This window comes from Martes martes (assembly GCF_963455335.1).
Source record: "Martes martes genome assembly, chromosome: 5".
Classification (NCBI taxonomy): Eukaryota; Metazoa; Chordata; class Mammalia; order Carnivora; family Mustelidae; genus Martes; species Martes martes.
In genome coordinates this window covers 140,452,068-140,476,995 of record NC_137892.1, presented here as the reverse complement: position 1 = coordinate 140,476,995, position 24,928 = coordinate 140,452,068, and the positions used below count along the sequence as shown (strand labels likewise).

Here is a 24,928-nt window from a genome sequence, read left to right as displayed (position 1 = left end):
ACAGCAGATCCAAGGTGACCAGGCATCATCAAGTTTCTTCTATGGCTTTGAAATCGTTGAGGTACTGTAGGAGAACCATCACCTCTGCTATTCAGGCTTTGCGGCCTCCCTATGGAAGCCACGTGCAGAAGGGATCCTGCTCACATCTGCGCAGTTTTGGAGACCTCGGGGAGACCGTAAGAAGGCTGCGGCAGAGGACAGCGGTCACAAATGGTCCCAAGCCTCGGCACACAGCTAGAAAAAGGCAAAACACTTTCAAACACTGAAGAGGCTCCAGAAGAATGGGAGCTCCTTCGGGCAAACCAAAGGGATCCCCTCAGTTTAACCAACAGATTTAGCAGCAAGATCCCGGGACTCCGTGCACCACGGCAGGGGGTGTGGGGGGATGGCAGCGAGGGGGTCCGAGTGGGCAGAGAGAAACCTGGAGCTGTCAGCACACAGGAAGAGTGGTGGGGCTGGTTGGCTAGCCACCAGCCCCACACAAAGTGACACAGCCCATGCAGGAGGGGGGATGGCTGGAAATGTCAGTATGGGGTGACACGGGTGGAATTTCCCCAACTTTTCTCAGGCGAGAGGATGTAGAAAGGAAAAATGCTATGGTTTAAACGAATGCCATACATCTTAATGCCTCTATGGGAGTCTTTCAATCTGCTATACACACGTCGGATAAAGTTGAACTTGCTCCGAACTAAGATGGTTAGAGAGACACACACTGTTCCCAAGGACTAGATAAATTATCTTGGCACAGGAAGGATCTGAAGTGAGTATTGAGTCCAAGAATGTCTGACCAAAGCCCTTTCTAGTAGTAGACCCGCCACTGCAGGTTCTGTATAATACTTACGCATCAGACAATGGCCACGGTTCTATTATGGGTCAAGTAGTAATTGTTTTCAATTAGTAATACTACAGATACGGTTTTAATTGCATAGTCTTTCAGGAGCATGAAAAAAAACATGAGAACCAGCTCTTTTCCTGAAGGTCCAGGGTTCCTGCTGCAGAGCCCTGAACTAGAGCCTCGCGCCCCCCCACCCCCCACTCCAGAGCAGCAAGCTTCAGCGAGATCCACTAATCCGGAGAGCAATCGTCTTTGCCTCCTGTCCCGGCCCTCACTGCTCCTCCTTCACAATCACTGAGCAGACGGGTCACACATCCCCCAGATCCACAAACTCATCTTCTCGTTTGGCCAGATCGTCTTCGTCACCCAAAGCTTTCCAGCCACTGGTGGGCAAGACCGGCTTCGAGGAGTGTCGCTGCAGCAGAGCGAAAGGGAACAAGGAGGACAAGCGGGCAGAGCTCCTCAGCAACGGGGGGGCCTCTCCCGGGAGGACCTCCTGGCTGTGGTGTCTCTCGTCGATTTTCTCTTGTAAGTGCTCTACTTCCTCCATCATTTCTAAGAGTTTGCTCATGGTGGCCACTCTGCCACCACCCAGGATCTGGGCTTCTGGAATCCAGCGCAAGTAGCGCTGGGCCCAGACTTTGATTTCTGGCCCCTCGATGTGAGGCAGCAACAGACCGTGGTAGTCCGTGGGCTTGCTGTGCCAGCTTTCATAGAACTCTCGAAAGTTGTCTTGCAGCTCATCAGAAGAATTAATTAATTTGCTAATCCTCTTGCCCAGGAGGTTTTTAATTAAATGATCTGTTTCTTCCCTGAAAAATCCTCTTTTGGGAGATGATTTAGATTGTGTGAGTGGTAAAGAAAGTTGTCGTTGATGCTTTGAGAGAAAACACAAATAAAAATCTCTGGGTTAGGCTGAGAGCAGTTATAATCATTCTTCTCAAAAAAGAAAAAAAAAAGCGGGGATGGCGGGGGCCATAATCCTGCTCTAACAAGAGTCTTGAGAAATCAGAACTGCCATGTGAGTGAAAAACCATCAAAAAGCAGTAGCATGGTGGGGGAGGGGGCTCTTGTTTACTCCACGATGCAAACATTAGATGCACATCACGTTTATAAATAAACGGGTGAAAGGGGCACCTGGGGGGCTCAGTGGGTTAAAGCCTCTGCCTTCGGCTCAGGTCATGATCTCAGGGTCCTGGGATCGAGCCCCGCCTCGGGCTCTCTGCTCAGCAGGGAGCCTGCTTCCCTTCCTCTCTCTCTCTCTCTCTCTCTCTCTGCCTGCCTCTCTGCCGACTTGTGATCTCTGTCTGTCAAATAAATAAAAAAACAAAAACAAAAACAAAAACGGGTGAAACCAGGCACGTATGGAGCTGTGCAGAGAGGTGAGTTGTGACAGAAAGAGAAGCATTCTACTCCCTCCTCTCCAGGCACACGCGCAATAAATACTTTTGAAGAACAAGCTTAACTCAAGACAGGCTGCCCATTAGGGGAGTTTGGGTGTGAGGCTAATTTATTTTCTGAAGAGAGCAAAATGTTTCTTCTTTGAGAACATTTTGAGCCCCTGTGAGGAAGCTGTGCTGACTACCTGAAGATCCCCTGGCTTCAATGAACCACATCTGCGGTTATCAGGCACCCAGTGGGAGCTCAGACCTATGTCATACGGATAAAGAGACAAGTGGGAGCAGGACTGTGAGGAAATGGCTACACTGGCCAGATGGTCTTGCCTGACAAGCTGCGAGAGTAGAAAATATAAGAGCATTTACGTTACTTTCCTCCCCAGTGATTCTACCTGCAGCCAAAACAAGGTATTCTAAAATGAGGAGCACAGGACCGGGCTGTGAAGATGGGTGAAGAGGTGGAAGGTTACAAGGACCCCTGGAGCCCAACGGAGAGGTCAGTAATGTGCGAAGACGCTGTTTCTGCCCAGCTCTTTTGCTCCTGAGGTCTCTGAAGTAAGAAGTCAACAGTTTTATGGGCAGGCTAGCCCTATCACTCTCTAATATATTCCTGCCAGTGGTTCTCCCTTGTGTGTGTGGGGAAAACATCCTTTATTATGGAATATAGAGTAACAACTCTTCGACCTCTTCTGAGGAGTGTTACTGCAGCGACAGGATGAGGGCCAAAATAGTCCCCAGGTCATGGAGGCCGAGCACAGCAGACCCCCGGATTCTAGGTCCTTGGTGCCCAAAGATCCCTCCTGGGGCCCAGAGTGGAGAGTGGAGGAGTCTGCCGGGCACTTCCTGGTCGCTGCCACAGGGCTCCATGATGCCCAGGTCTCCAAGAAGATAAATGCAGAAGCTGCAAGCTGCAAGGCCTCTTAAGGCCTAGGCTCTGAAATTCAGTATCACTTCTGCCACTTTCTGTTGGCCGAACTAGTCGAAGGCCTACTTGGATTCAAGAGGAGAGAAAATAAACTTTACCTCTTAAAAGGAAGAGTGGCAAAGTCACCCTGCATAAAGGCATATGGGACAGGAGGCATTGGGACTAATTCTAGAAAGTCTACCATAGTAGATATGAAGAAAAGTTAGAGTAGTGCATGCAGCACTCATCTCCTCACAACTAGGTAAAAAACAAACAAAGAAAACAATAAAAAAAGCAGAAAAGCAAAACCAGCCACAATGTCACAACTAAGAGCTGACCAGGATTTCTGACTTCCCAGCCAGGGACAGGCATGCGGAAGGCAAGGAGTCAGCAGCCCAGCCTCTCTCCTCCCCAGGGGCCAAGGTGACTCAGTCTGGGCTGGGGAACCTCGGCAGGCAGGTAGAAGCGAACAGACGCTGAGCGTTTACCACGTGCTGGGTTCTGTGCTCGGTGCTTTCCAGGCATCGACTGGGCCAATTCTCCAAGTCACTGTTCCTGCCCCATTTTACAAACAAGGAAACCAAGGCACAGAGGTTAATACACAAAGACCCTAGCTATAAAGTGCTAAAGGGGGTTTTACACACAGTCTGACTCCAGAGACTGGGCTCTTAACAGAACTCCACTTGCCTTGAAAGCCCCTACTCTCAAGCCCTACGTGAAGGGTGGGTTCAAGAGGGCAGGGTGGGCGCGGCATGCGGGGTCAAGGCTGAGGTTGAGACGGCATGCCTGAGCGGGGCCCCTCGGTTGGTAATGTGAGAGCAGTGCTTCCTGCTGGCAAGCCACAGCCTCTCAGTCTCTACAGAACTTTTCCAAGGCCATCTGCCCACTCAACAAGGGGCCCGAAGCCTGACACATGATGTTCTCACAAAAGGCTTCAAAGTTCCTTGTTGCTCTAGCCCCAACTCCGCTTTATTATTATTTTTTAAAGATTTTATTTATTTATTTGACAGAGGGAGATCACAAGTAGGCAGAGAAGCAGGCAGAGAGAGAGAGGAGGAAGCAGGCTCCCCGCTGAGCAGAGAGCCCGATGCGGGGCTCGATCCCAGGACCCTGGGATCATACCTGAGCCGAAAGCAGAGGCCCATACCCATTGAGCCACCCAGGCACCCCCCCAACTCCACTTTAGCTAATACAATCTGAGATTCTCCAACTCTTTGGCTCAAGCCTCCTGCTTCAGTCAGCTCCTGGAGCCTCGGCCACCTGCTCCTAATTGTAAGAAGAAGGGACACTGAGAACAAATAGGTCGGAACACAGAAATGAAATCCAGTCTTGCAAGGGGGAGCCTCAGTTTCCTCCCACGAGAAATAAGGGATTAGGCCTTATCTCCGAGGTCCCTTGCCCCTCCGGCCCAGGGCAGTTCTGAGATCCCCAACAGATGAGAAGTGCGAATGCAGCCACCAGGGGGCACCGCACACTGAGGAAAAGCTGACCTCCCGCCAAGCTGCGCAGGAGCTCAGGGCTGTTCTGGTCTGGCTGGCAGGAAAGAGACTAAATGGGGAGGGGACACATCTACCCTGATCCTGAGGACCCTTGAGAGAGTAAAGCAAGAGCTCTAAGTTGTTCAGAAGCTGGCATCTTCTGCAAATGAGGGCTTGGGCTCACCAGGCCCCCAAGCCTCTTTAGAATGGAGCACCTCCCACATCAGGACTGGCCAGGATCCTTGGATGGCAGGTGGGATCAGAAGTAGGGTCGTGGAGGAGGCAGAGACATGCACTGACCTGGGATTCACCACCACCGCTTTCCCCTTTGTGGGGTCTGGTGGGGGGAAATTCCAGGCCAGGAGACAGAGCTGGGAGATGGCATGGAAATCACTTATCACCTAGGGAACTTGGGAGTTTTAATAACTAGTACCATCAGTAACAAATATCTGAAGGGATATCCAAATAATCTGACATTTTTGGTTTCCAGCATGGGTCAGCAAAGGACAGCCTGTGGCCAAATCAGGCCCAGGGCCGATTTCTGTAAACACTGGAGCACAGCCATGCCCGTCTGCGTACGTGCCGACTGCGGCTGCATCCGTGCTCCGTCAGTACAGCGGGGTGGTGGGGAGGGCGATGGGGGAGCCGTGTAGCCCTTAATAGAAGAAAGAAAGGTCTTGCTATTTGGAGACATGAACCAGTACAGACACAGCAAAACGCCCAATTAATGCTCCTTTTACCCTGCCAACCACACTCAGGTAGGGGGTACGCAGGATCCCATGCGGCACAGCTGGCTTGGCAGTCACATCCCCAAGGACATTTAGCAAATGTCTCACTGGGGCAAAGGCTGATGCGCTGAAAAAAATGATTCTCATAGGCCCTGACATGTGCCCGCCACAAAGCTGGACTCTGCAGGCTGCTTACAGAATCCATACATAACTTTCCTCCTTACATACACGGGGATCTCTGGGCAGATGAAGGGGGTCAGACACATGGTCATCTTACTTTGAAACGCGTTCCTTTCCGCTGGCCTTTGTCCAGTTTTGGCTTTTCCACATAAAGAGGGTTTTTGAGCAACATCTGGGCTTTGGGTTCAAACTGTACAGACCAGTCCCACACGGTGAGCAGGTTCAAAGGCTTGCTTTGTGTCTCCTGGCCTTCCCTACCCTGCCAAAACAAGCACAGGTCACGACGGCTTCCAGCGAGGCGGAGGAGAGCGAGCACACAGTGCTGACAGACTCGCACCAGGAAGGGCGCTCCTGCCCTGCCGAGATGGAACTCTCATGGGGTCCTCCTTTCTAAAGGCCTCGGCTGTCAGTGGTTGTTCGCGTAAGGCTTTGGATGGGAAGCGAGAGCGGGAAGAAGGTCATCTTGCTTTCTAGCGGGCCACGTGCCAGCCACTGATGGGCACTTTCACGACAACCTTCTGAGGCCACTATTTCTCACATTTTATACTTGAGGAAACTGAGGCTCAGAAAACTGAGGTGAACTGCCTGAGTTCTTGAAGCTGGTGAGCAGTGGGCTGTGATCTGGGGCTGTGTGACTGGAAGCCCAGGTTCTGTACCCCCTTCACTGAGGAATTTGCTAAAACCACTCCCGAAGGGCCAGCTCGGGCAAACGCAGAGGCCAGCAGAAAGCTACCCAGGGGGACTCAGCCTGGTGAGAAAGTAAAACTCCCAGGAGCGAGGCCTCCAGGGATACTAAAGGAGTTTAAGATGGAAACTAAAAGCCAAGCTTCCCTGCTCTGCCTCATCTCCGTTTCTTCAGAGTAACTCTAGGCATCAGGTAAACGGAAGAGAAGGCTGATCGTCTTTACAAAGGACAACTTTTAATTTTGCTTAATTCCTCAGCTCCAATATGTACTGCGTGGCCTTGGGCCAGTTACCCATCCTCTCGGTGCCTCAGCATCTCAGGGTAAGAATGTGGACCCCACAGGGTGCTGTGAGAGTGATCAATACTCAGAAAGCACTCAAAACAGGGCCCCGCATATAGTTAGTGTGAAACAAGTATTTTTTTACATCGGAACTATTGCAACCTACTTGTGAGTCCAGGCTTCTTTAACACACAGGTTCCTAAGAGGGACTCTTACCATATTAGTTTCTTTTTGATGAGGCGAATTGAAGAAGAAGGTGCTGAAAATAGGTATGTACAGACTATCTGACAGAACAGTCAGGTACGTCTCCGTGAAATCGAATGCTGGGGGATGCTGGTGCACCAGCTGCCAGACGCAATCTAAGAAAAGCTGGAACACGGGAACCTATGGGAAAACAAGATACATATTACTGAGCACGCACAAAAAGTCCAAGGCCATCTGTCCCGAGCTCAGAGGCGGCCGTCTCAACAGCTATGGAATAATCACTTCTGAGCACTATATTCTCTGGGAACCAAGAGTAGACGCCATCCCGTTCTGAGCAATGAAGATGCTCCACTGAAGCGGCACGCCTGTAGGTTAGTATCAGGTATTTGGCAGTACCGATCTGCGTAAAAGACATCTCAAAGATGAAATACGTAAAATCTCATTACTGATCAAGCACTGACAGTCGACGATTTACAACTGATTCTGAGGCTAGGGAACACTCTGAACCCCAATTAAGTGAAACTGTTATCTCCCCCCAAAAGAGTTCCACTCTTCTCACTTGTAGATTGTATTACCAAAAAACTGTACTCAAGTATTTTGAATTTTGTCCATATTTCTTTTTTCACCCCCAAGATGATGGTGCAGAAGAGAAAGAGGACATGAAAGAAGGCAGAAGCAGCAAAGGTGAGTTTCTAAGCTTCTTCCACAAATGTACAGACTTTTTTTAACTGACAGCCTCCTTCATTAGCTACCCAGAGGAAAGCCTGTTAACGGCAGAGAGAGTTTTCTAGGGTGTTTTTTGTCATTCACAAAGTGTTTATCCTTTTCAGTCCCAGTGACCCTCCCAGGTGGAAAGACAAGCCATGTCACAGCCTCTCCCTGGCAGACGCTGCCCGCACCTCACATAGCTCAGAGGGAGACAGGAGTCAGGAATGCAGCTCTTGAACCAAATGCAGGGCTGCATCCATTATATCACAACGCAGACCACCCTATTTTCCTTTAAAACTCTAATACGGTATCAACTAAACTCAAGTATAAAAATATAAATTTAAGAAACTGGGGTACCTGGGCGGTACAGTCGGTTAAGCAACTGACTCTAAGTTTTGGCTCCTGTCCTGATCTCAGGACAGTGGGATCAAGCTCCATGTCAGGCTCCCAGCTTGGTGTGGAGTCTTCCTGGGATGCTCACTCCCCTCTCCCTCTACCCCCACCCCTCAAAGAAATAAACCTTTAACAAAAAGAATTAAAAAATTTTTTTAAATAAAAATAAATTTTACAACTTTAAGAAATGAAATAATAGTGGTCACATATTAGAAGAAAAAAGAAAAACGAACACTCCAACATTCTGATGTTGAGATGCTTCAAAATGTTTATATCGCAACTTTATTTTTTTTCTTAAAATTTTATTTATTTGACAGAGAGAGAACACAAGCAGGTGAAGCAGCAAGCAGAGGGAGAGGGAGAAGCAGGCTCCCCCCTGAGCAGGGAGCCCAATGTGGGGCTCCATCCCAGGACCCCAGGATCATGACCTGAGCCAAAGGCAGACGCTTAACCGACTGAGCCACCCAGGCACCCCAGTACAGCAACTTTATTTCACACCTCATCTTCCACTCAATGTATCATTTAAGTAGAATGGAAAATATCTGAACCTTATTGTAGAGTCAGGAAAATGGGTTCAGAAAGTTTGGTTGGCTTCTCCAAAGTCTGGGTGAAAGCAGACCAGACCGGATCTGCTCTTGGACTTATTCCTCCTGGACACGGAGTCCTCACTTTCTCAAGACATCCAAAACATACTCCTCCCCACAGAGTGTCAGCTCTCTCTGTCCATCATGTTATTTGCATCCCATTAACCTTGGCAAAGTCCTCAGGAAGGCAAAGTCCATTCTAAGACTGAAAATGGTGATTTCCAGTCAGCTTGATGGGACACAGATGAGCAGAGATGAGGCCTGAAAGAAACCCCAAGGCCTAGCTAGAGAAACTGGGATCTGTCAGGAACACACCGAGGCCTGGAGGGCAGGAGCCATGGCTCTCTATCCGACAGCGTGCTGCGCCGAGCTGCTCCCCACCACAGACACATTTACTATCCAGAGTAAGAACAGCCATGAGTCACGCTCCTGGAGTACGGGAACTTTGCAGGGGATTTGACTAAAGAAAGTTCACCTGTTTTCATTTTACTTTCCACAATCATTAATAATGCAGCCAAAGGAGCTTGCACAGCTGCAGCTGAGACAAGTGTACCACACTCTGGGGGCTAAACCACAATGCTAACTCTCCTATACTTGAATTCAGGGTCGAGGTGTGGAGCAATTCACATGGCCAGAAACAGAAGGGGCTGTGTTCACAATGGACATACACCACCGATAAGGTCCTGGTAACAGACAGCATTAACATAACCTCATCCTTCATTCTGAAAAGATTTATGTTATTACGCATTTTCTCTAAGAAACTTGTACACTGGCCATTCTTTTTTTTTTTTTTTTTTTGCGAAGATTAACCTAACAGAAATTGTAGGAGTCTCTCTGAATTAATTTTTAAGTTTTACAAATCAGTATTATTCCCATCATGAAATAAATATCCACCCTTGGTGTACACAGTTTAGAAGAGAAGGCTCTGCACACACCAACATCCCTTTCCTCGGGGAAGGGTTTCGGTCCTGTTGAAAGCACGCAGGGTCATCACACGGTGAAGTGAACACAGCCTTCCTAACAAGCCCACGCACTCTGCAACAGTCACCCTCCACCTGAAGACAGGTACTAAGTCAAGAGACCAGGCACTTCTGCGACGAGGACACTCACCTCCTCTTTGTCACTCTGGCGGAGGTGGTTGCAGCGATCCAGGAAACAGTGCCCGCCCATGATCCACTCCTTCTGGACGAGGCTCTGGAAACCAGCCCTGGTTCGGCAGTGGGGGTCCATCATCACTTGTACCAGGGAGGAGAGGAGGCAGCAGAGGTCGGAGGCGTTCTCCTCTGGGAGGGGCCCCAGCGCCAGTACAAAGAGGCAGGAGAGTGTGAAGTTATGAAAAGCCGCCAGAGCGCGTGCACTCGCACAGTTAATGACGGGGTTCCCCAAAGCAGAGTCGCCCTGCTAACTGACGGTCAGGCCCTACTTCTCTGAAGGCAAGGGCCAATGGGAAACAAGGTAGGGTTTTCAGACCGAGAGACAAACTGCTTCTGGCCAGTCTCGTACAGGCTCCCGCATACTCTGGCCCTAAGCGCGGATCTGCTTACTGGAGGCGCCGAGCCCACTGTCAGCACGCGGGCATCCCGGTGTGCGGCATGAGGGCAGAACCACACACCTGACGGCAGCCTGCTGGGCTTCACAGACCAATTTCACTCGTTTTCTGGCTACCGTGTCAAAGCTAAAGGCTTCAGTGGACCCACTGCTCCCAGGCTTGGCTGCTTCTCAGACTCACCTCGGAGCTCCTTTCCTGCACTCCCTCCACTTTGGAGGAAGCCTGAGATCTCTGGACTCCCTTATTCCCAGCTCCACAGCTCTTTCCCTTTCTGTTTGAGAGCACAGAGGGGCCTGCTTCCCTCCGCCTAGCCTGGAGGAGACTCCCCTCGGCCGACTCCCAGGCACCCACCCCCGAGCGCACCGTACAAAGCCCGTACGACACAAATTCGGTTCACACGCTTATTTAGCATTCAGGACTCACAGCAAGTAAGAGTTTTCAGTGGCATACACTGGCCTTAAGAGTTTTCAGATCCTAAAACGTAGGGTCGACATGCCCTGTGGTTTCCCCTTTACAAAAAGTGCAACTCCAGCAGCTACTTAAAAATACCCCTGAGGATGGCAGTGTGCGCAGCGGTGCAGAGAAACCTGAGAGTGAATTCTAAGTAGGCAGGTGTTTCCACTGGGAAACTTTTCACTCTGACCCTGGAACCCGGAGGCCTACACGTGCGCTCCCGCTTCCCTTCCGGGAGACAGGTCTCCACTACGGGAGCACACGGATCGCCAAGAAACAGCTCTGTCTACGGGGTGCTATCAGCTTCTGAAACAAGTTTCATTTTTAAGGGGATATTCCTTCTTGCATCTGAAGGGTATTCACAGCACACGAGTGGGTAACAACAGGAAGAGGGGCTAGAAAAGGAAAGCTCAGAGGAGACAGCTCAGTCGTCCACCTGGGAGCGAGTGACTTCTCAAACCTCAGCCAAAGATGCAGCTTTTGTTTTACGTGACGCTGGCTAGTGCCACCTGGCCCCGGGTACTTCCCCTCTCAGACCCTAATCCATCCCTCCTCCTTTGTACCAGTTAGTCAGTACTCTGTTCTGTCATTGGTGGTTAGGTCTTTTTCAGTAATGTGCTCAGGTCAACTCTCTCATTAGGCAGTAAACTTCTAGAAGGCAGAAGTCTACAGCTCTGCACATGGTAGGTGCTCAATAAATGTATTCAATTTGAAGTCACTGAGCCAATACCAGGTGGTACAGAAGCCCCAGGCACATTTTCCAGCCTGCCACGGAGGCGAGATTTCTGCAGTCACGAGCACACCAAAGCAATGGTAAAAGCTTCAGGGCATGAAAGCAGGAGATGACCTACTGTACTGCAAGTGCAGATCTATACGAAGTTCAAAATATTCTGAACAGCGAACATAATATTTTAGCTCAGATTTAACCAATTTCAGCAACAACCTTTAAAAAAAAAAGTGGTTTACACCTGTTTTTACACATTCTGAATGTTTATGTCCTGTTGGCAAATATAGCAAGTTAAGCCCACTGAGGAAAAGGAAATCATGACCCACAAAGTTTCTACGGCAACTGCACAACATTGTCAAACACAAAGGCATAAAAATAACAATTAAACCATCCACGGGTTTCTTTATATAAAAGGAATTATCAAAAGGTTTTAATTTTAACAAAGCTGAGTTAATATAAAACAGAATCCAAAGCACTGGAAATGTGAGCTTTGGTCAAGATACCAAACAATTCCTTCTTGGGCTGCAAATAGGTCTGTCAAGTTCTAAACGAAGGATTTATTTTTAAAACTGTAACACTGACCTCAAATGCAGAGGATTCCAAGGTCAGGGTAGAACAGAATGGGAGGGATTTCTGCACTAGCTCACTCCTTTTATAAGACAATTCCGGTTCCATAAAGCTGTGTATACAGAAACTGAATCTCAAGTGAAAGAAAATGAAAACTACTCTTTGTACTTTAAATATATTACCTAAAAGAAGAACGTTCATGTTTTGTGCTTCTAGACATTCTGTAATCTCTATTGCTTTTTTCAGGCAACGTCTAAATTGGAAAGAGACAAGAAAAGGGGCGTTAGTTCCTGAGGCTGGTATCAAAACGATGAGAAGTTTAGACACAGAAAACTGAAGATTAAGGGAGACAATCTCATTTGTTTTTCCACTTGAAATCCTCCAGAAAAGAAGCAAATTACCATTTATACGACTCAGATACTGCAAGACATTCATTTGCCAATTAGAAACTGAAAATTTCGGAAGGGAATCCCAGAACTGATGTTGAAACGTACCTAGGTGATTTCTGAACTACAAACTCTTCTTAAGAACTCATGCCCGGGAGTCCCAGGAAGACCTGCCAATGCCCACATCAGAAACTGTGCCACACGCCCACATCATTTAATTCAAGGTCACTTGCCAAACGTGTCAATGTGGCTGACAAGACCCAATATGCCCAGAAATCCCTTTTGTCTGTCTCTGCACACACTATTCCTTTTACAGCTTTGACTGTTCTCTACCTCTAACGAGGGTTCTCTGACTGCAGGGGCGCCTCCCTTGGCCGACTCGTCATTGTTCTCTGCGCTCCCCACGTAATGAAGGGTTCTTTTCTGTATGACATTTATCACTGTTTGCAATTATACATGCAAATTATGGGACATGTGGCAGGCTCTTCAAGATGTATTTGGTAATAAGCGTTTGGAGGGCTGAGGCTCCATGCCACAAACAGACAGAACTGAGAGAGATGCCGTGCCAGGACAAGGGAAGAATTCTTCTCTTTCTTCAAAAGAATCCCAGGGCTGGAGCTCATACCCCCAGTCATCATCTCTGTTCTGTGCCTCCTTGTGTCCCCTCTTAACTTAATGGCAACAGAGAGGAACTATTCAAACTATGAAGTAGGGAAGAGAATGTAATTCTGTCTCTGGGGCTCTCAACCTAATTCCAAAACCCAAAATGACTAATTGAGATTAATCATAAAGTTATGAAAAAAAGGGGCACCTGGGTGGCTTAGTTGGTTAAGTGTCTGCCTTTAGTTCAGGTTATGATCTCAGGGTCCTGCGATCACACCCTGCAATCATTTTTAAATAGGTAATATACATATGAGACACAAATTCAAAACGTGTATAGGTAATAGACACACGAGACACATTTTCAGTAAACAAGCAGTATCCCTCCCCTTCACAATCCAGATTCCTGCTCAGTTCTGGCTAGGAGGCCAGCATTGCTGCCTCAGTTAGATCTTGGGTTGCCACGTCCCCTTTCTGGCAGCCTTTCGATGCCTAGTCTAGAGCCTACAGAGATCTCTTTTGGAGCAGGTAGCATGTCTATAAATTCAGATCAGACCTGCACAGAATACCTAACATGTAAAATCCAGCTGAGCCCTGAGTAGAACATGTGATCTAAGAACAGTTAACTATGAAACAGAAAACAGTTAAATTATCTGTCAATTTGCTTTACTACTTTGAATTAGAGAACTATAAAATTCATGAGCAAAATGATGGCTTGAAATACCTGGTTATGTCAAGCCAGTTGCTGCTTTCCAACAGAGAAAACCATTTTATATCCGTGTCCCAAAATTCGGTACTATTATCTGGAGGAAAAAAAAAAAAAAGAGTAAGAAGTCAGGTTACTGTTCTCTTCCACATCTGCCACCCAAAATCCGTGCTACTCAAGCATGCCGTTCACAAGTCAGTCCTGGACTGGACTGCAGACTCCAAGCATGTATCCCTGCTTTTAGCAAGGGACACTTCCAGACTTTGGCTGAAATGGTGTTTGAACTATAAGCCCCTGGAAGGGGGTGGCAGTCAAAAATGGGTATTTTAGATTTTTATTGCTCAAATAAAAAGTGCCCCACAGTATGTATATAAAGTTACAGTCCTCCTTTTAACTCAACGAAGAGAGTAACATGTTTTAGGCAGAAATGGTCAGGACGCAGGCTATATTGTTCCTAGCAGTGGAAAATGCAACAGGATACATCCTGATGCTGGGCAGCCCAAACTGGGAGACGTGGGTCTGCTGGCATCATAAATACACAAACACATTTTCCTTGCTCACGCTACACCATCCTCCACACCCCCTTGATATAGAAAGCTGCATTTCATGGACGTCTAAGACTCGTCCAAGTTGCAAACTCAAATCAGTGACAAGGCAGACACGTCTGCAAGTCCTGGAAGATGAGAATGGAAGTGTAGAATCACAGTCCTGCAACGACTAGTGCAGTGAAGACCACACATTCAGGGATCATTTCTATCGTTTGTTACTAGAGAAGTTTCTAGGACACTGAATGTGCAGAGCACCCAAAATTTAAGATCTGCAAAAAAAACAAAAAATGAAAAACAACAAACTAGTACAATGTATCACTCTCAGCCAGGTCCCTGCTTTTTATTAACCTATTTTGTAACACACAACACAGTGTGTTCTCCTTAGCAGAGGACACTACTGTGTCCCTGGGTGTCCTATTCATCTTTATCTCAAATGCCTCCACAGTCAGTGCATTTAATGGAAATTCCATAAATGCTGGCTGAAGAAATGAATCCTAAATTAGTTGGAATTTGCTAAGCTAAAAAGTCCAAGTTAGGAAAAATTACATGTGGGCGTGACCAATCTCAGACGGTAACACAGACTCACTGAGGAACGAGGGGCATGGGTAACTGAGCTGGTTAAACTGGGTGCGGGTCCTAAATTGCTCCTAACGGGCAGCCTGCGCAGGAAGCAGGGGAGGCTGGGACGTGCACACTTCACTTCCTACTTTGTCCATTTCTGCTTGATTAGAAGGGAAAGAAGGTATTTCCACTTGGGACGGGGAGGTCCATTCAATAAACCACCAACGAACACAAACAGACCATTCGTTTAACAAATCACCGCGAGAGAGCTGGCGAGTACTGGCACTGCACGGTCCCATGACTTTTAAAGGAAGGAGTCCCAGTGTTCGCCTCTGGGCAACCAGGGTGCTGGGGACCGAGAGAAGCGGAGGGGTGGGCCTGTGTTCACAGCAACGAGAAGGGGCAGTGGGGTAAAAGCCTGGAGAAAAATGGGGGGCGGTCATGGCAACGACACAGCCCCTTGGCCACCAACCCGCCCCTCCACTCCACCACATCAACCCTCACGGCCACGAGCCTCTGGTGCAAACAGAGCCCAGGGAAAAGGCACCAACTTTCACCTGATCCACATGGCATGGCTTTCCCCATGTGACAGGAAGTTTTTACTCAGCATTCTTCTCACCTATCAGAAAGAGCTGTTTAAATTTAGAGTACGCAGTCTGGATGTCCTGCAGGGACAGGAAGTTGCTCGACAGGTCTTCGGTTTTAACAGTTTCATAGGGTGGCCTGTGGATGGTCTTGTAAATTCTAGGTATCAAAAAGTAACATGAGATTAGAAGGGCAGATGTGAATTAGAAAAGGCTTATTTGTCCTGAGCACGTACTATGTGCCCAGGTCCGTGTGTGTAGGTATCTTCCTGTTTAATCCCTGCCAACAAAATAACCACCACAGGACTGCCGTCCCCGGGCGGCGGAGCAGGGGGAAATGGAAGCACATGGAGCAGCTCCCGGTTTAAGATTATGAAGGTTAGAAACTGACAGAGCCATGACTTGAAACCATGGCAACGTAATTTCAAAGTTGTCTGATTTTCTTTTTAATTCATCCACTTTGGTCCCCCCCCCCCCACATTTTGGAAAAATTTCAAACATGTATTAAAGGACAGTGACATAGGCCATGACTTGGATTTGACTGCTGTCAACACCATAGCCATCAATCCACTTCCCCCAAACACTTTGGCATGCGTGTCTAAAAACAATGTGGTTGACATTTTTAATGATTATGTTATAATGAGTCCTTTCAGTGTTAATTTTTTTTAAAGTTTATTTTTTCAATAATCTCTACTCCCAGTGTGGGCCCCAAACTCACAACCCCAAGATCAAGAGGGGCATCCTCTACCAACTGAGCCAGCCACGTGCCCCTCCTTTCAAAGTGATTAAAAACAACCACTCTAGGGGTGCCTGGGTGACTCAGCCCATTAGGCGTCTGCCTTTGGTGCAGGTCAGGATCCCAGAGTCCCGGGATCAAGCCCCGCATCGGGCTCCCTGCTCAGTGGGGAGTCTGCTTCTCCTTCTCCCTCTGCTCTTCCCCCACTCATGCTTGCTCTCTCTCTCTCACATAAATAAAATCTTTAAAAACAAACAAAAACCAATCACTCTATGTATGTGCTACTCCCAAGCGCTAAGTTGCCAGCAGGTAAACAGGAGGGAATACTATTAAGAACTGTACCCCGGCTTCTGGGAAAGGAAGAAGTGAGCTAGCCAGTAACAAAATGCAGAACAGTACTGACCCATCCAAGAAGCTCTTCTGGTTTTGTAAAAGGCCATCATCCGGTTCTTTGGGCAGTGCTGACATTTTCAAAACGGCACATCCATTGTGGCAGGACCAGCACCATATCTGCAAGGGGGAATAAAGGTTTTTCAGACATAACACACAATCCAGCAGGAGACAGATAAGCTTAGCCTTTAAATTTATACAGGCAAACGTTTCACGTCAGTAAGATGTGGCTGGATATACTCAACTTTGTTAAGCCAAAGAGTAGTTACACACAGGGAAAAACACAGAGTTAGTCTTAAAACAAAACAAACCAAACCAGTCTAAATAGTCACACTCAGCCTTGCTTATGGTCTAACGTACACCTTTGGACTTGGCTTTAGTGCTGGGAGCCTAGACGACGGCATCACCACTGTCATCAGCGCACAGACCGCACTAGAGCGCAGCTTGCTCGGTCATCTGTCTGCTAACCTGTCTGATTCTCACAGTCACGCTCTGAGACAGGGAAGATCCTCAACCCCATCAACAGCAGGAAACTGAGGCCTGGAGAGACCCAAGAACCTCCTCAAGCTGCACTCCCAGTTGCAGCGCTCTGACAAAAGGCCGGATGGCAAGCAGCGGGCAGCTCCTGTCACCACAGAAAGTTCACGCTGGAAAGAAGGGAAGCTGGCGATTCAGCACAGAAGGCCCGTAGGTGCAGGGCAGTGCACTGCGCAAAGACGACGTGAAGAGGGCTAAGATATGGGTCTACCTTCAAGGAGTTTAGTCTCAAAAGGGAAATATATTTACAAACATAATAAAAGGTAGAATGTGGTAAATGAGAGAAGAGAATTTCAAGGAAGAAAGGGAAGGCAAGAGGAAGAAATCAAATGAATGACCGTGAGTGACAGACAGGCTCAAGGGGTCAGGCACTTTTCTGGCCACAGTGGGGGCTTTTGTCTGTTTGCTCTGATTTGCAGGAATGAAGGGAAATGAGGACTGATCTTGGGAGAAAGGAATCTGCCGGGAGAGCCTGGCTTGGAGCAGAGGGCAAGGCTGGTTGGGGCCGGTGAGCACCGTTGTGGACTTTGAGCCCCATAAAGGCCTGATTAAGGGCTGAGAATGGCTAGAGGCCAGCCACCACTCTGGTGACTGAGTTCTCAGCCTTAGCCCAAAGGTAAACGGAGAGGAAGAAGATGCCTTTTATAATTCTGCTACGGGGAGATGGTACCTTTTTGCTACTCATCTGCAATGAATGGTATAAACCATACACTGGCCATGCTAGCAGCAGACGCCAGGGCCACGAGGTTCAAGATCAGCACACGGTCCAGGTGATACTCTGCTATACTTAGAAAACAGGGAGGCAGAACTGGTTTGGGGTTTCAGGGGAAGAGGACAAAATCGGTGTTGGGTATACTAGGTGTCCAGTGCCGATAGGACACCCGTGTGCAGATATCCAGAAGGCACAGTAGATGAGGGTTACAAGTTTAGGAGGGGAAGGCGGACTGGGGCTGTGGACATGGCAGCTGGCTGCCAGCTGATATCGAAGAGACGATGCACGCACCTAGGCAGTGAGGACAGAGGAACACAGAACTGTTTTAGGAAATACCAAAAAGCAGTGACTCTCCTTCTCTGGGCCAAGCCGTACTTTGACTCTTTAAGACTGAAAATGAGGCTGGAAGTGTTAGGACACAGAGACAAATCGAAGGGCCCTTTGCTGACCTCCCCCTCCCTTGCCCAGCGTCATGCTAAGCAATGTACAGAAACCAGCACATAGTTCCTAGTCCTCTGCCGGGGGTGGCGGTATTTTGAATGCCCAAGCAATCCCGTCCCCCTACTTGATGTAGCTCACTTGGATAAAAGGGGAGACACTCTTTAGCTATGACTAAGTGACAGGTTCTACAAAAATTATGTCTTTTATCCTTCTTTCTCTCTTCTCCTGCGGTAGAAAGGGTTGGCTCTCGATGATATTCAACCGTTCATAATTCATTTTTTTCTTTTTAAAGATTTTATTTATTAACTTGGAAGAGACAGAATGAGAGAGAGAACATGTGAGGGGGGAGGGTCAGGGGGAGAAGCAGGCTCTCTACTGAGCAGGGAGCCTGATGCAGGCTCCATCCTGAAGACTCCAGAATCATGACCTGAGCTGAAGGCAGTCACTTAACCAACGGAGCCACCCAGGTGCCCAAACAATTCATTTTCTTTTGAGGTCACAACCATACCTGCCTCATCTCATCTGAGGCAATTCCCTTATTGTTCTCTATTTGAAAAAATAAATAGAAAACAAGCAAAATTCTTGGTCGAAGACAGACTTCTCATCACAATTTAACAAAACACTTGTCTTCTCTTATTATAATATGTATAACTTAGTATAAATGTCTTGACAACAGGCAAGAATCACTGTTTGTTAATCCTGTTTAACTTTTAAAAGGGAGAGGGGAAATTATTCATTACTTGATACATCTTTAGGTATCTCTCTGAATAGAGCCCAAAACGGAGTTTTAGGAGAAAATCTACAACTGGAGGCTAGAAAGCAGTGTGAGAAGGAAGGAACTATTAAAGAGGTCAGAGGATTGAGAAAGCACAGTGTGTCCAAGTCAAGACAAGAATTTAGACACAAAAAAGGTCCAGACCATAATCAGTTTCAAACGTGCAGTGCTGGTACAGGGAGTGCTGGTACAGGGGAGTGCTCGTACTGGGGGGCAGTGCTAGTACAGGGAGTGATGGTACTGGGGGGGCAGTGCTGGTACGGGGGAGTGCTGGTATGGGAGGGGGCAGTGCTGGTATAGGGGAGTGCTGGTTCGGTCGGGGGGCTGTGCGGGTATGGTGGGGGGGGCAGTGTTTGTTTGGGGGAGTGGGGATGCACAAGGCCAGCTGACTTCTGGAGGGTCCACCAGCAGAGCAGGGGGTAAAAGTCACCTGTAGGAGAAGATATGAGGAGAGAGTGGAGGGAAAATTAGTACAGTCTTTGAAGATGTTTGTCAGTCGTGGAAGAACAAGACAGCAGCTTAACTCTTAATGAGGGGCTTCTTCAGGTCAGGGGAGCCTTGAGCGTGCCTTTGGGTAGAGCGGAACACCAGGAAAGATCCATGGAGAGGCGCGAAGGCTGATGGAAGCAGGCTCCTGACAAAGCAAGGGCACATGAGATCAGGAGCCAGGCAGCTGTTTAGATTCAGGAGAAAGAAACAGGAGCACAGAGAAAACCCACAGGATGTGAAGGGGAAAGCCGAGGGAGGTCTTGTCGCAGGTTGTCCAAGATCCCACAGAAGTAGGAGAAACATCGTCTCTCAGCACAAAAGTTAAGAATGGAATTACAAACTTGAAGAGAATGAATACACTGCAACACCAGCCCTAGGAAAGAGCGATACAGGATGCAAAGGGAGTTAAACAACAGACTGCTGAGCAGAAGAAAGGCCCAACCAAGGCAGGTAACGCACGCTTTTCACGTATCCCATTCAGTAACACTCTGCTGTTTGGTTTGAAGGATCTTCAGCAATGTTCACTCACCCCACAGCCAAAAAAGATCAATACTCAGGGGCTGGAGAACAGCAGAGGGTAGAGGGGACCAAAGTCGCTAGCCTGGGAGCAAGAATCTACATATGGTGCAGGTCTTCACTGAACATAAGTACAGGTAAGAAAAAACACACTAGCTGAAAAGTCAGGGTAAGAAAGGACGGAAATACGGAAATGTTCTGGAACTGGAAAGTGGTAATGGTTGCACAGCACTGTAAGTACACAAAAATGCCACCAATGGTAAATTCTATGTTCTCTGTACTGAGAGCTCTGTGTTCCCTGGGGAATGTGTCAATTCCATCTTTATAATATTCTTCTGCTGTCCATTCATGCAAACTCCACGACCAACTTTCAGGACATATCTAAAAAAAAAGTGAGAACACCTTCCTACTATTTTATCAAAGTTATGTTGCTGGCTCCCCACTCTGGTCTCATCAGAACATTTTCTACTTCTCTGCCCCAAGACCTGGCTAGAACACAGTACCCAAGTTTCAACGCTGGACGGAGAGGCAGCCTGTTTGCACACGTAGAGACAATTCACCTTTGTTTCTTCCCACAGAGCTCACCTTCTTTTCCTCGATCTATCTCTGAAAGGCTAAAGAATGAAGACCGTCATTTTCATTGTTCGAAAACAGTGATTCTCAAAATGTAGTCTAAAGATTGGGGCAGGGGGTCTCGAGATTCTTTCAGGTGGTCTGAGAATAATACTAAGAGGTAACTTGTCCTTTTCACTGTGCTGACATTTGCACGGATGGTGCCAAAACCCTGGCGGGTGAGACTGCGGGGGCTTTCGCACCAGTCAAGGCCCTGCTCCCAGAGGGCACTGGCCACCACTGTATTCTTCGCGGCCCCACGCTCACAGAAAAAAAAAAATGTTTTACTTGAGAATGTCCTTAATGGATGACTAAAAATTACTAGTCTTATTAGTCTTGACCATTACAGATTAATATTCAATATTAACAGGCTTTATAATTGCTCTGATGGAGTGGGAAGTACACTCCAAGCACTGAAGTACAGTGTTTGTCTTGAGGAAAAGCACTTATGTGACTGCGGTAAGAGGTGAACTGGCTGCTCTCTTCATGGAACTGAAAGAATAAGTGAGAGTCAAACACTGGGTGTTCAGACTTTGCTATGCGGCAGGTGTCCATCCTCAAAACAAAAAAAAAAAAAAAAAGAAGAAGAAGAAGGAAGTGTCCCTATCACTTCAAGGAAAACAACAAACAAATTATTGCAAATGATAATAACTGAAGTTTCAAACAAAAATTAAAACTGTGGAAAACTAATCTCTGCCTCTAGCTAGACAGCTTCCCAAAACATTTTCTGATTTGACAAGGGTGATGTTAATGAATGTGATTTTTATATAAGGAAACATACTAATATTTGGATGATCTGTATAACCTCCTGAACCAACACTTTGCAAATGACCACTAAATAAGGTCATAAAATCATGTTTTAAGATCTATTCCAAGTACAAGACAGACCCCATGGATTTTAAAGTAGTAAAGAATGAAAAATTCATTATGTTTTCAGATTCCTTTTTTTTTCCCCCCGAAGATTTATTTATTTGTCAGAGAGACAGAGAGAGAGAGCACAAGCGGGGGAATGGCAGGCAGAGGCAGAGGGAGAAGCAGGCTCCCCGCTGAGCAAGGAGCCTGATGTGGGACTCTCAATCCCAGGAGCCCGGGCTCATGACCCAAGCTGAAGGCAGACATTTAACCAAATGAGCCATCCAGGCATCCCATATGTTTTCAGATTCCTTACTGCCATTAACCTTTATGAAACCACCACTTCTCATTTTATTGGCATACTATCAAAGAACAATATTCTGAATTATCTGAAAAGGTGAATAAATATTCCTCCCTTTCCCTAACATGGATCTGTGTGAGGCTGGATTTTCTTCATGTACTTCAACCAAACCCTAACATTCTACAACAGACTGAATGAAACATACAGATAAAAGAATCCAGGGGTCTTCCATATTTAAAAATGTAAAACACTGCCGTTGTTTTTGTTTTGAACAATAGTTATTTTTCACAAAAATGTGTTATTTACACTAACATGTAATAAGTTTATTGCTAAAATAAACTAAAAATTTTTGTTTAACTTTTCATATGGCAAATATCAAACAATATAATCCACATCAACAAAAAGTCTTTGAAATCCTCAATAACTTTTTAGAGTATAGAGAATATGAGAACCGCTGCTCTTAATCAAAGGTTATAAACTAGTGGGACATGAGCCAACTCTAGCCCAAAGTCCTGTTTTTAAACATCTGAATCAGTTGCATACATTTAGAAATCAGGGAAATTCACAACTCATGTAAAAATCCCTATCTCTGGCTTCTCCTGAGAAATCAGGGTATCTGGCAAGACCAGGGCCATATTCCCACATGGCACGGACTGGCTGGCAGAGAAAAGCAGCCTTCCCTTTAACTCAAGGGGACGGTCCCTGGTTCATTGCAAGGGCCAAGTTCATTACCTGCCCTGCCTACATGGGCTTCTGGGCATGTGACCCCTGATTAAACATCTCGCCTCCCATACAGGAGTGATCTTTTTCATGAACGAGCCATGTGCACAGTACAGCATTTATTTGTAACTCTTATTCCTTCCTAAATTCCCTGAAGGCTTGGCAACTCCCAACCACCAATTAGACACTGAAGTAACTGCCAGAGTCTTGCTTTCTTTGATCAGTGACACATTAAATATGGCTCCCATCCCAGTCTATTCTGTGAGAACTAAGTAAATGCTCCATGTTGTCTCTGAGAGAAAACACGGCGACACCTACTCAAAAATTAATAGTGGGGCCAAAAAGAATCTTAAATCCTACTATCCTCAGAGTGGGGGACTCAGCTTCAAAATAACTTCAGGTATAAAATCAGGCTGCCTTTCAATACTAGGCAGATCTGTAATCCTCTTCAAGCTCTAAGATATTTCTGCCAAAGACTACTGCATCTGTGAAAACTTTAGAGCTGTCCCAGGGAACCTCGTGTCTGAGAGACTCTTTTAGTGGGCCCCTGAGATATTTCTGGATCACTTTTGGACGGAGGACCGAAGCCAAGGGCCTTAAATAGAATAATCTGTCAGAATGGGTTGATGAGCAACCCATGGCTATTAGGGTTTCCAGATGTACTTACTGGTATGCCACGACCCTGAAAGCATCGCACGTCCTCCTCGGGAAGAGGGGTGGGGACAACAAAGTATGCTGGCAATCTAGAAGAAAGAAATGTCATCAGTTTTAGTACTGGAGTAATTCACTAAATATGAAAGCTCAACTTTAATGAACAGAGGAAGCGAAACAGAGTAGGACACCACCCTTATTTCCCTCCTAAGAGGAACCAGGGCAGATGAACTATCTCTGGTCTACCCAAATCCTAGCTCTGCCTCTGATTCTGTGTGACCCTAAGTAAGCTACCCTACTTCTCGGGGTCTATTTCCTCATCCATGAAATGAGGGGATTGAATGTATGATACCTACAAGTCTATGAATTTCAAAATTGGGAGTGATCCTTCTCATCACACAGAGGCAATTAAGCATCGATGCTTTCAGTCAGACTAATACAAAAGCCAATAATTAAGGGTGCCTGGGTGGCTCAGTGGGTTAAAGCCTCTACCTTCGGCTCAAGTCATGATCTCAGGGTCCTGGAATCCAGCCCCACATCGGGCTCTCTGTTTGGCAGGGAGCCTGCTTCCCCCTCTCTCTGCCTGCCTCTTTGCCTACTTGTGATCTCTGTTTGTGAAATAAATAAATAAAATCTTTAAAAAAAAAAACAAAACCAATAATTATAATGACTGCTGCCTAGACATTTTGCCAAGCATTCTGACAAACATTTAAGTGCTTCCTGTATGCCAGACTTGAATTCCTTAACACAAATTATTCACTCTATCCCCCCTACAACTCTATGAGGTATGTGCTACTATTATTCCATTTCACAGACAGAAACACCGAGACAGCACCCCTGAGGCCCTTCATAGGTTATGCAACAAAGTAAGCATTAGTAGAGCTACGACCTGAACCCAACCAGTATGACTTCAGTTTCTTTATGTGAAAGTTTAGGTGCTAAAAATAACCTAACTGGTAGGAAGTGGGAAAGTCAGGTTTTCAGAGTTGCAAAGATCAGAGATATACAGAGACACCACCTTTTCCTCTAGTTAGCAAACGCAGGTTTCTATTAATAAGAAACCTGCTAAGTTCCATCACCGTGGAGCTGGAAAACCCTTTCACTCAAAGAGCTTGAAATAAAGCCTCAGGGGAAGTAAGAAGGTGTCTATGGTGTAAGAAGCACAATGGAAACAACCAGACGACGTCTGTACACATGCTGCATGTTGGAAGTAAGTCCCGTAAGCATCAGGCGATGGGAGAGAGTTGAGGAGGTTGCCACGTGAATGTGATCGAGTCCCTAGATCTAATCAATCCATAGTGAATGGAGCACCATTTTAAATACCAGCAAAATCCAGATTTTAGGAAACGATCAGAAAATAGCCTGGTTTCTTCAAATAAATTGCAAGAAAACCAATAATGATGGGAAGACCTACAGAGTAAGAGACGTGAGAAATCTATCAATCAATTGCAAGATATCAATCTCGCTGAGTCTTCATTAATGATAAAATGGATAAAAAGATGAAAATTGTTCTAAAAATTTATAAAAACAATGGGGAAATTTTTGAACACTGACTTATGTTACTGAATGATATTGGGAGTTTTAATGTTAAAATCTGGAAAGTGTGTGATAATGGTTTTATGGTTATATTTATAAAAAGAGACCTTAATTGTTAGAGAGGTATGCCAAAAAATTCATGAGTGAAATGTGACGAGGTCTGGGATTTATTTCAAAATAATCCAAGGGAGGCACAGAGAAAACAGGATTAGGCGAGTTAATAATTGTTGGGGGGGGAGGTGATGGGTAAAAGGGAATGCATCATATTCTCTTTTCTTTTATACTGCTTGAAATTTTCCATTAAAAAAATCTTACAGGAATTAAAAAGGAAAAAAGCTCTCATTATATTACAGAACCAGGTTTAGAAAACACTGGTCAAGGACAAGACACTTCAAACCATCAAAATTTTTAAGAATCATTTAAGACTTCGAAGTTTGCTGTGTCCAGGATATTTTCTTGTAAGTCTGCTTTAATACATCGGTGGTAAGGTATCCCTTCTTCATGTGTTATCACTGAAGTAAACACCCCCCCAAAAAAACTCTCTTCACAAATCAATGAAATCACAAATCATTAAAACCACATGGGAAGATTAAAAACCTCCCT

The 24,928-nt window shown here is 46.5% G+C and overlaps 1 protein-coding gene across 2 annotated transcripts in view; it reads right to left on the bottom strand.

The window, feature by feature from the left end:
• Positions 1-1,142: 1,142 nt before the first annotated feature.
• MTMR12 (myotubularin related protein 12) overlaps positions 1,143-24,928 on the bottom strand; it is a gene marked incomplete at its 3' end in the record, with an annotated part of 68,782 nt that continues 44,996 nt past the window's right edge. The window contains exons 8-17 of one of the 2 annotated variants that reach the window (XM_080804257.1): positions 22,806-22,881; positions 16,197-16,303; positions 15,093-15,217; positions 13,383-13,461; positions 11,855-11,925; positions 9,487-9,659; positions 6,704-6,871; positions 5,620-5,781; positions 4,627-4,725; positions 1,143-1,712 (exon numbers count right to left, since the gene is read on the bottom strand). In XM_080804257.1, coding sequence (XP_080660383.1) covers positions 1,143-1,712; positions 4,627-4,725; positions 5,620-5,781; positions 6,704-6,871; positions 9,487-9,659; positions 11,855-11,925; positions 13,383-13,461; positions 15,093-15,217; positions 16,197-16,303; positions 22,806-22,881 — 1,630 coding nt within the window. The remainder of the gene's footprint in view (positions 1,713-4,626; positions 4,726-5,619; positions 5,782-6,703; positions 6,872-9,486; positions 9,660-11,854; positions 11,926-13,382; positions 13,462-15,092; positions 15,218-16,196; positions 16,304-22,805; positions 22,882-24,928) is intronic. The other variant, XM_080804256.1, reaches the window with a different exon arrangement.